This window comes from Xyrauchen texanus, chromosome 2 (assembly GCF_025860055.1).
Source record: "Xyrauchen texanus isolate HMW12.3.18 chromosome 2, RBS_HiC_50CHRs, whole genome shotgun sequence".
NCBI classification, from domain to species: domain Eukaryota; kingdom Metazoa; phylum Chordata; class Actinopteri; order Cypriniformes; family Catostomidae; genus Xyrauchen; species Xyrauchen texanus.
Genome location: NC_068277.1, coordinates 17,083,160 through 17,095,013, shown reverse-complemented (window position 1 = coordinate 17,095,013; position 11,854 = coordinate 17,083,160). Strand labels below are relative to the sequence as shown.

The following is an 11,854-nucleotide window of genomic DNA, read 5'->3' as shown; positions in this document are numbered from 1 at the left end:
CTCTTTATTATCATGAATTATCACAATGATGTAATGATTGATGTATGCAGTCACGAAATCAGAGACCCTCTCCTCCTGGCGAAGATGTGTGCAAGTGTGTGAGAGAGAGATTTAAATTAAAATTGATGCACTAGTTTTAAAATATTTTTTATGTATTTATTTTATATGTATCTGTCAAAATGATGGACAGCTTTTGGAATTATCTGTCAATGTTTCACAAATCCGTAAATTACATTATGGATAATTGTTTTGTGTACGCAACCCCTGACATGTTGGGTTAAGTGATTGTTTGTGCCCCACCAGAAATAATGAGCCTGAAACACCACTGCATATGTAATCACTGTCAATTATTGTACTCATAGAGATTACAGTGTTTAGTGTTTATATTTCCATATTCTTATAAAAAAGTTTTATTGAACTGATATTAAGACTGAAAGCCTCTCTGAGACTCTGAACTATCATGTTATGGAAATATGACCATAATTCAATAATAATAATGTTTATGTGCTCTTTTTAGTCTTCAGATTTGTATATGCATCATACAGAAATATGGTACAGTAAAATATAAATACAGTAAAATAGCCAATATTTTATAGTAATTATAGAGTAATACAACCTTTCTGAAGCAATTCTGGTACTATGGGAACCTAAAGTTAACAGAAATGAATGAAACAACAAACTATTTCTATATCTATAGTGGATTCTGAACTCTAATGAATTGTATATTGCATAATCTAATTAAGGGTTACACCACCATTAGAAACAGGTCCCCTGTTTTGAAATGTTTGAACTTGTAAAAGTAATTTACTTTGGACTGGCCTTTTGATTGATAGGTTTGTCATAGTATGATTTGACATATGCCACACCTCCTCACATAAATAAAGCACACTGATTCCCTCCTCTTAATTTCCTCGTTGGTTTATTCGAATTAAGTACATCAATGGCTCATGTACCAATTTCAGCTTTGTTGCTCTGTGGCATGGGTAAGCATTACTATGGTAACCTTCTTCAACCTATCATGGAAGACAGTACTGCTAAATAAATAGGACATTCATTAAGAAAGTTGTAAAAATGCTCTAAAAATGTTTCTGTAATCTGCTGTAAATCCATGTTCCAATAATATTAAAATGAAGATACTGTATTTGTTCTTTTGTGAATTTTAGGTCTGCTCGCAGTTATTAAATCATCTCAGATAGCCACCATTCTGGCTCAGCCAGGAGACACTGTCACTATCTGGTGTCAACACACTGTGAGAGCTAAAGGGCACATTAACTGGTTCAAGCAAATAAATGGTGCTGTACCTCTTAGAATTGTATACATGATGTACAGCTCAAAACTGAATATGACTGCATATCATTTCAATTATTTTAAACCAGATCATCTGGTTATGTCGCTGTTCAGTAAAAATACATCTCTAACAATAATAAATGTTAATATTTCTGATTTTGGCCTATATTACTGTGGCTGGGAACGTCATATGACATTTGGTGATGGAACACATCTAGATGTTCAAGGTAAACTTTAATTGGCAATAGTACTGTTTAAGAAGAATTGCATGCTCACATTATGTCTTGTGACCAAAGTGTAAAATATTAAAAGTTTTTATAGAAAGTTAATTGTCAGATAAATGTATGGCTTTCAAGTTTCTCTCCTTTTGGATGAATCGCAGGTGGCGTGTTGTTATTTTGATAAATGATTCACATTTCAGTTTTTTTGTATTGCCCAGAGAGGAGTGCAATGCTGACAAATGACACTGACATGTCAAGAAATGGTGTGTTGAGCATATGTCATTCATAACACTCATGTACAATTAATTGTGAAAATATTAAGCATTCCTCTCGATCACTTTGAATTGTGTTGTGCTTTCCATGCTTTCAACAGATAACAAGAAAAGTCCCAAGTCTACAACAGATTGTAATGTCTTTCATAAGCTGACCTTTATTTTTGGTGGTATTATTGTTATTCTCCTTATCATTCCTCTCACCCTGGCAATCATTAAGATACAGAGAAGAAAATCAAAGAAAACAGGTAACTGATTTCATGATTTAAAGTTACTTAAAGTGCTATATGGATGCTTCAGCTTTGTTCTCTGTGTGGATGGCAGATAAATGTGCAATTAATTAATTGAAAACAAAATATAGCCAAAAAAATCAGTAAACATCTTTAACATAAATTATAACATTATTTATAAAACAACATAAAAATATTATGCATGAAAACACAGCTTGACTCCAAAGCTGATAATAATAATAATAATAATAATAATAATAATAATAATAATGACTGTGATTCACTTTGGATTAAAGTGTCTGCTAAATGACTAAATGTACATTTAAATGTAACTGTATCTTGTTCTGTTGTCACAGATGTGGATCCTCATGGACCAAAAAATGACAAGGTAAACAATTCTCTGACTACACTATAAGAAAACTAAGCTAAAATCAACAATATTAATATGGGTCCAAGAATAAGCAAAGCTTGTTTCACTAAAAGGTCTGGAGCTGCATCATGTTCTGTAGCCTATTGATAGAGTGAGCGCTGGTAGGACTGTGCAAACCGAGCAATTAAAGGCCTATCTTTTGTGAACACGTTTAATTTAAATAAGCAAATCATCCTTTAAATGGTCATTTAACAACTGTTCCAAATGCAGCCATCCAAAGGAATTACATTATTATAATGATAACAATTACAAACCTGTACCATAACTATTTCAACATAAATACCTAATAATATTTCTTAAATATTTTACATACTTTATGGTTATAATCCTTGTTCTTCATTAAGTTTTAATTTTGTCATTTTATTTGAAATACTGAAATACTGAACTTATTTAAATACAATTAAATACAAGTGTCCTGTTAACTCCAGGTTGCTCTAGGGTGATTGTCCCTGTAATAAGTGCATTGTAAGTCGCCACATGCATAAATGAGTGTGTGTGTGTGTGTGTGTGTGTATATATTTATTTTTCTTTTTTTTTTACAATGAAAGCTTTTTAATTTGCTCTGTTGTTAAAGACATCTTTCAATCTGTTGTAGGAGCCACATTCATCTATCTATGCTACTCTGCAGTTCTCAAAACAGAAAACCAGGAGAGCAGAAATATATACAGAGGATGCACATGTGGTGTATTCTGCTACAAGATGATAAATATAGTTTATTAATGGAAAGTTCAAACATTTTATGTAATGTTCATAAGCCAGTACACAAGTTAGAATTTTACTTGTTTAAAGGAATATTCTGGGTTCAATACAAGTTAAGCTCAGTCGACAGCATTTGTGGCATAATGTTGATTACCACAAAAAATTATTTTGCCTCATTCATCCTTTACTTTTAAAAAAGCTCAAATCAAAGTGACAGTGAGGCATTTACGATGGAAGTAAATTGGCCAATTTTGGAGGGTTGTAAGGCAAAATTGTTAAGCTTAGAATTTTATAAAAGCACTAACATTAATTCTGTTAAAAAAGGGATTATAAAAGTGTTAAAAATGATTTTATCACACTAAAATCATGTTAACATACATATTGTTTACGTCATTTGGCAATACTTTTGAAATATTGAGTATTTTAACGTTTATGTTTTGGCCCCATTCACTACCATTGTAAGTGCCTCACTGTAACCCAGATTTGTGCTTTTTTTAAAGAAAAGGAGGGGCAAGTCAAAATTATTATTATTATTATTATTATTATTTGTATTTTTATTTTTTATGGTAATCAACATTATGCCTTAAATGCTGTCGATTGAGCTTAACTTGTATTGGGCCCAGAATATTCCTTTAATATGTATGTTCCATTAGTAATTTTTACTATTTAATATGTATCTGAAGTCTGCCATGTTAAATATTTATGACCCTATAAAGATTGTGAAAATAAATGTAATGTAAATAATGTAAACTTAGCTGTGATTTTATATCATGTGGATTATATTGGGGCATAACTAAAGAGGCAGGGACTGTCAATTCCTATGCAGGCCTTGACCATAAAAAGCTTTTCAGTACTGATTTAATCTTGTTTAGGTCAGCATCAGCAGACCAGAATACTTATTCAGCTCATTCATGGCTGTACAAATTGTTATATAACTATAATTTTGCACTCAATGACTACTGTTAGCAATATACTATGTGAGGATTTGTATTATGATCATCATGAACACATAATGGTATACTTTCAGATGACAACTTGTAAGCACAATGGAAATAAAACTTAGATAATTAAGAGGAAATGGGCCAGCCATGTATAAATTCACACCAAACATAAGTCACATAAGTCTGTCTTAAATGTCTGTGTTCCAGTGTGTGCAATGTGTTTTGCACATGAATGCATCATGGTTTGACTGTTTCCACCCACCATACTGACCCTTAGCTTATCTCTTACACCCCTCACTGCAGTTAAACCACACACACACCATTCACACTTCATGTGTTTCACATTACTTTCCATAACCACAGCCAAAATACCCTTTCTTTTATTGTGTATTGACAAGGCGTAGATGACAATATCTTAAATATAAATAAACAATACTATTGAACATTTGTTTATGAAACATATATGAAAATGCCAGCACGATTTAATAGTTACTTATGTTTAATATTACATAATAGTTGCTTGTGCAGTGTCTCTAAATGCAGAAATGTCAACAGAAATAAATGCATGCAACTTCACAGCCAGATAGGTATTCTGATTAGAGTTAAGGCTGAAATCTACAGAAAATAGAGTTTAGTGTCATTTAGTGTCAATGACATTTCAAACAAGACCTTCAAATGGCATGAATTTAATGTATTGTCTCAGTTCACACAACTCCCCCTGCTGATGAAACTAATAACAATAGAGTTGATGTGAATATTAAATGCTGTCCAAAATTCAAGACAAGCATGTTTTATATAACCTGCCTGCTTTATAATATGCAGTATTGTGTCTGTTTAAGTTTGCATTGATATTATAATTGATAGTCCTGGAGAAGGTTATTGTTATTAAAATTATTATTATTATTATTATGTTTTTTATTTACAATTTTAAGAAAATGACGAAAATATGTTCAAGTTATCGTTGGCTGCTGGATTCCGGTTAATGTGTGTCTTTTTGATACACCCCTAAAACCTGACAATTAAATAAATGCTATTTACAAAAGTAACTTTTCCCAGCCCATACACGTTGACAAAATTAAGCCTTTTTTAAAATCTTTTTATAGTGGGAATTAATGGAAAAAATAAAATAAATTTACTTTATTTTGACCTGTTGTTGTTTGTTGTCTTATTTTTAGTATTGTGTTTTCATGTCTCTCAATGCAAATCCGTCAATGCAATTTTGTGCATTGACAAGGCCTGCAGATGCATAAATACCACATTTTTTTTCCTTTCACACAGTTGACTTATGTTTTAACGAACAACCGAAACCCACCAAGCACATTCGCCCTTAAGGTGATGAATTCTATCCACAGCACTCAGGCTGCAGTCAACCTTTGACTCTAAAAAAAGAATAAACATTTACTCTAGCCTTAAGTGGCACAACAGTCTCTGTGGGCAAAAGTTTCCATACATCATCTTATTGCATTGACACCCAAGAGTCAAACCTAATTGCTGACACCTGCAATCTGCTCATGTTTATAATTGCTTTACAGTAATGATTATGCCATGAATCATTGATTGTGAGTAGGTTAAAAACACTTTTTTTATATATATATTTATAATGGTTCAACATGTGCCACACTGTGTGATACTTTGATGAGCTAACTGGAAATTTAACTAAATGCTCAAAACCTGAAGGCACATTTGAAGACCTGGAAGTACATTCCAGAATTCTCAAAGCTACTGTATGCTCTTAATAAAGCCTATTTGTAATCTATTGTTTATTATAATATTGAAATATAATGGTATGCCATGTTAGTTTGAGAGGGGGTGTGTCACGGACCAGTGTTTTGGCAATGACTGCATATAGAGTACGGGGTGCCTGTCCATTAGTTTTCTTGTTTTTTACAGGATAATTATGTATTTTGTAAGTGGCCATGGGGGAGCTAGATGATATAGCTGCTGGCAAGCAGTTTGTGGTTTGACAAAGGTTTGTAGAAAACAGGGTAAAGGCAGTACATGGCTGCACTGTAAAGCCCTAAATGTTTTCTGGATGTTTAATACTAGTTGAGAAGCAATGTTTGTATATACATACATTTTCATGTAGCAGATGCAGGTAAGTCAGTCGTAAGTAATTATTAGGGGTCTGTGTAAAATAAGTGTAGAGGAAGGGTCAATTGCTTTTTTAAGTTGTGCATTAAGTGCAAGCACAAAGCAGATGCTTTGATGTGGTCCACAAATGTGAATGCTTCATCTCAGAAGACTGGTGTAAGTATAAAAATGTAAAAGCCTACAATCACATGTAGGCAATCACATGTAGGCTACATGTTTGATATTGCATCTGAGAGAACTAAGTGCAGTATATTGTGTACAGTGTGTACAGTGAAATTGCACATAAAGATTCATCCCTGAAATTAAAAACGGCTTTCCCTTGGCTTCCAATCACAGGCCTTCCTGGGACACGGGGCTCTAAGCGACCGCATCTAATGCTTAGCCTGTACCTAGAAATGGATCTGGGTTAGAGTTAGGTTTAGGGCTAGGGTTAAAATATGTCATTATTACTCAAATGTTTCGGACAATCGGAAGTTCTGTGCCTTTCATGTCACATCCATTGAAATAAAGAAGTTATTGCACTTGTGCATTGTGCCACATAAAAAAAAAAAAAACTAAGGCCTAGTTTCCACCCGGTATTAAGATGCATTTTGGGTGATCTGATCACATGTGGTCACTAAAATGCGTCTCCTGTAACCACTGTTGTTTGGATTTGGAGGGGAGGGTCTCTGTTTCATAATGACATACATCATTCACTATGTCAGTGTGTTACTGCATGATATTAAAGCGCAACAAAGTGAAAATGTTTGTGCTTTTCACCTGTGTTAAGATTAAACACAATAAAGAAGATATGTGAAGATCTCGTGACTGAGTATGTATCCATTTTTTTTCATTTTCAGATCAGACGATAATTTTCTCTTAAAGCCGCTTGTAAACTGCAAAGTTTAAACTCTTGTTTCAGTGCAGCGTTTAATTGTGAGGGGTGGCTTTTTGCTGCTGCCAAGACGTATACAGGATGGATAAGCATTTACACCTCAAATGAAATGTGGACACATGCGTTTTTGACCACATTCGTATGTAGTTTCTGAGATCCAATCACAAAACATTTTAGACCCCACTTAGTGCGAACCACATGTAATCAGGTCACCCGAAATGCATCTTAAAACCAGGTGGAAACCAGGCTTAAAAGTATAGACTGATTTTAGCCTCCAAAACCCCAAACACTCTGCCTCCTGTCACTGAATGTATACAATATGGGACCTATTTTTATTTATTTATTTTATTTATTTATTCAGCTTGCTTTGCAGTTGACACATAAAGAGCATAAAAAGACAATTATCTCGATAAAAGTAAGAACTCAGTAGAATTGTCTGGTAGTTGATCATCTGCATGATCATTAGGGAACAAATATTTGGCATGAGGGTTAGGGTTAGTAAATTGGACATGTTTTAAAGATGTATAGAATGTGCATAAACAGCCTTGTACTTTTTACATTGGACATACTGTATTTGTAAAATAAGATACTGTCACACGAGCAAGCATTTGTAAAGTAAACTGTAGTCACAAATGGACAGGGGTCCATTTTAAGTGAAACAACGTTTAAAAAGTATTAACAAAGAAGTGGAAATATATAGAAGAAACCTGGGGGAAAAAAAAGCCACATCACATGCAATTCATGTTTGGTCAGATGTCTTGACGGATATGACAACAGCCAATCAGACCCAGACATCATCTAAATCAGCAAGACAGACTCCTCTAAACCTCTAAACTTAGAAACACTCCATAGGATGTGGACAGATGTATAGAGACTTCAAAAATGTTTAAACTTCTTTTGATGCTTTTCCTACCCTTTAGGAAAGGTATGTATGCTTTGGAAGAGAGATTTGCTTGGAAAATGTATACCTTATCATATTTTGGACTAGGTTCTATTTAGATGTAATTCAGCTGACATAATTGCTTGTGCTTTTGTGCTCCACAGGCTTCCTCCCATCAGCTACTGTAGTTCAAACCAATGTCCTGAAGACCTTTTCTTCAGGTGAAAAAGTAACTTTAGAGTGCACTATATCGCAAAGCCATGAAAACTACTTCTCCTGGTTCAAGCAAACTCTAGGAGAAGCTCCGATGTGCATCCTCAGTCTGTATGCTGACAATTTAAAGGCAACATTTTTTGGAGACTTCAAGACGGACAAAAGAATAACAGCTCAAAGGACAGGGGATCATTTTGCTTTAATTATACAAGATGCAAAGCCATCGGATACTGGAATCTATTACTGTGGTGCTCGTGACTATGATCTAATCACTTTTAGTACTGGACTGTTTTTAAATTATGAAGGTAAGCCATCTCAGCAAAAAGCATAGTGAGGATAGACATACTGCAATTTTGGTAATTCATTGGGGTTCTAAAGAATCTTAAGAGTCCATACTGAAAACCTGAAATTCAAATTTAAATTAAATTAAATTAAATAATTAAATTAACCGAAAGCTTTTATATATATATATACAGTATATAGTATAAAAATGCCAGCACTATTTAGGTATCTAATCAAATAAGCAAATTTGAGACACTTAGTATGCAATTTGAGATTTCTTTGCTTCCATGAAGGCACACATTTGGAATATTTTCAAATCATGCTGGTATAACATGAATCAACAGATTTTGCAAAACACGTGGAATCTATGCCAGCTGAACTACATGCAACAGCAACAGTTAAACCAAATTCTAAATGTTAATGTTCATGTTAGTTTTTCAATAACTTTTCACTTAAATTCATTTTTCCATTTTCTATGCCCACTAATCTTATGAAGGGTCGCAGGGGGTACTAGAGTCCCTTACTCAAATAGTTATGCTGATAATATAATGTATAAAATTAACAATATAAACTGTTAAAAAAGACAATTTTTCACAAGAGAACTCACAAGACTTGTGCACCCCAAAAAGTATATCAGTAAAGTTGTGAATTTTCTAATTGCAGGAGCAAATAAAATTCAGCATCATTATATTAAGCAATCTTTATCTGGATCGGGCTTGGGTTCTCCAAATGAGACTGAGTTTAACCCTGGAGACTCTGTGAATTTACACTGTTCAGTCCACACTACGAGATGCATTGAAAATCAGAGTGTTTACTGGTTTAGACATGCATTGGGAGATACTCAACCAGGAATCATTTACACGCATGAAAACAGAAATAATCAGTGTCAGAAAAGCTCTCAGAAAGATTCCCATATACAGACTTGCATGTACAATCTCCCCAAGAGGAACCTCCATTTAACTGATGCTGGTACTTACTACTGTGCTGTAGCCATGTGTGGGGAGATACTGTTTGGGAATGGAAGTAAACTTGACATTAGAGGTGAGAGAAATGCATACCATACATCAAATCAGATTACAGTTGCAGTTTCAATATTTTAACTTGCTTTCTCTTTAAAATTGCATTTCTTTGCAATATTCTTTCTTTGCATCAGATGCAAAGTCCACCAGGCCTGACTTTAAGGTACTGGCTTTGGCTGCATCAAATATATTGTGCTTGGTGATCATCGCTGTCCTTATATGTAGAAGAGTGGCAAAAAGAAAAGAAAATCTTCCTGGTAAGTCATTCCTACCACAAAGTATATTCACTGATATCCATATTGTATGATAATGTTTGAACTATAAATAAGCTCTAAATGTCTGAAAACTTGACACTAATTGTGTGGCTTAAAGTTAATATATTTATAAATAAGAGTATGATTATTGTTACTAACATCATATTATTTACAGAAACTACCCAGCCATTACATTCAACACTGTTTGTGTCTCCTACGTCTGAGGTATAATATTATATATAAAACTATACTGTTTATATATATATATATATATATATATATATATATATATATATATATATATATATATATATGTGTGTGTGTGTGTGTGTGTGTTTGGATTGCAATAGATTATTTAGTAATACAAGAAGGTTTCATTTGTTTTATCATTAGTAAATCCACTAGATATAATGAACTAACAATAGACAATATATTTTTAACAGCATTTATTTATATTTGTTAATGCTAAATTACAAAGATACAATTGTTCCTTGTTAATTTATGTTAGTTCATAGTGCATTAACTTATGTTAAACGTATAACATTTTATTTGTATTAGATTAGTTAACAATGAACAATATTAATAAATACTTTAAATGTATTGTTTATTGTTAGTTAAATATTAACTAATGTTAGTGTTAAAATGCTAATATAAACTGTTAACAAATGGAACCTTATTTTAAAGTGTTACCAGTTATTTTATATAAGATAAATTATTTTGTATATTTGAATTACATATTATTGTTAACATTTAAAAACTATAGCACGGTGCTCATTCTTATTCTTTTTTCTTTTGTTAAATATTCAGTTATATATGGAGGATTTTCTAAATATATTTGTCTAAATGTTGAATTTAGGGTGTGCCAGAGGAGTTAAGCTATGCAACAGTGAATTTCTCTGGGAAGAAATCCAACAGACGCAAGAGTGAACAAAGCGCAGACGTACATGTAGTATACTCCACTTCCAGAAGTTTCAAATAAATTATTCTGTTCAATGGCATTGAGAAATATATTAAAATCAAATATTACATTATTATTATATATAAAATAAAATACATTCTTATTGGTAATAATGACTGTAGTAGCCTCATTTTAATTTCTTGTTCATGAGATTTAGTGCAACTTATAAAAGTATTAGAGTATACTACTCTGAAAAAAAACTATATTTGATGTACATAAGTATTATGTGCTTTAATAGAATGAATGCCACCTTGTCATTTTTACTATATATTATGATTATGACATTTCTAAGAGTTTTAAAACCCTTGTTGTATACATGTTTTATAAAAGGTCTTCTTTTATTTTTTATAATGAATATTGTCAATTGTCATTTTGTTTTTATAAGCTTACTTACGAAGACCTAAAAATGATTAACATAATGATGCAGGCAGCAAAAAGTAATGTTACATAACATGTCATCTTTAGTTTAATGGCTCTCCATCCCCACCACAGAATCTATATCCATCAAACAGTGCCATTATTTCCCGTTTCTGTAAGATATTTTTTATTTATTATTATTATTATTATTAACATATTCACTGCAATAGTGTTTAAATTGGCCATTAAAATGTACAGTGCACCCCATAATATTTGGGATAATTATTTTATTTTTTTGCCTTTGTACTCAACACTTCTATATTTGTAATCAAACAATTCACTTGTCGTAAAAGTGCACATACTAAACTGTTATTAAAATGTATTTTGTATGCATTTGTATGCAACACTTTTTGAACATAGTTCCTGGGTAATGAAACCCCATTTAAGGGTTTCACAACCCAGTTAATTTAATGGCTGCATTTGTGACTGAAATTCTGCTTGAAACCTGAAGGGTCTAGTTGTTGATGTATTTTTCATTTGCCTACTATAAATGACAGTGCAGACCACACTGATTTCATGTGAAAATGTTTGCAACAAATAGTCAAATGACCATAGCCATTTAATTCCACTTGCCCCTCTGAAAAACAAATTCTGTGTAAAAACAAATGTATCACATTTGGTGCATGTCATGTTAAAATTGTCTATTACAGGCTCATTTACTATTACATTACATGCTCACAGAACAAGTAAACATGTAAATGGCCATGATTGTGATAATTGGGGAAAAACTGAGCCTCATTTTTGAATAGGTGACTGATTGAGTCCTATTATAAAATTGCAGATTTT

At 32.6% G+C, this 11,854-nt stretch overlaps 1 protein-coding gene across 1 annotated transcript; it reads left to right on the top strand.

Annotated features, from left to right (window-relative positions):
* Positions 1 to 7,851: 7,851 nt before the first annotated feature.
* Positions 7,852 to 10,687, top strand: nitr12 (novel immune-type receptor 12). The gene is made up of 6 exons (XM_052148919.1): positions 7,852 to 7,970; positions 8,090 to 8,443; positions 9,084 to 9,461; positions 9,574 to 9,696; positions 9,869 to 9,918; positions 10,550 to 10,687. The coding sequence occupies exons 1-6, from the start codon at positions 7,928 to 7,930 to the stop codon at positions 10,670 to 10,672; spliced, it is 1,071 nt and encodes a 356-aa protein (XP_052004879.1). The 5' UTR covers positions 7,852 to 7,927; the 3' UTR covers positions 10,673 to 10,687.
* Positions 10,688 to 11,854: the final 1,167 nt, after the last annotated feature.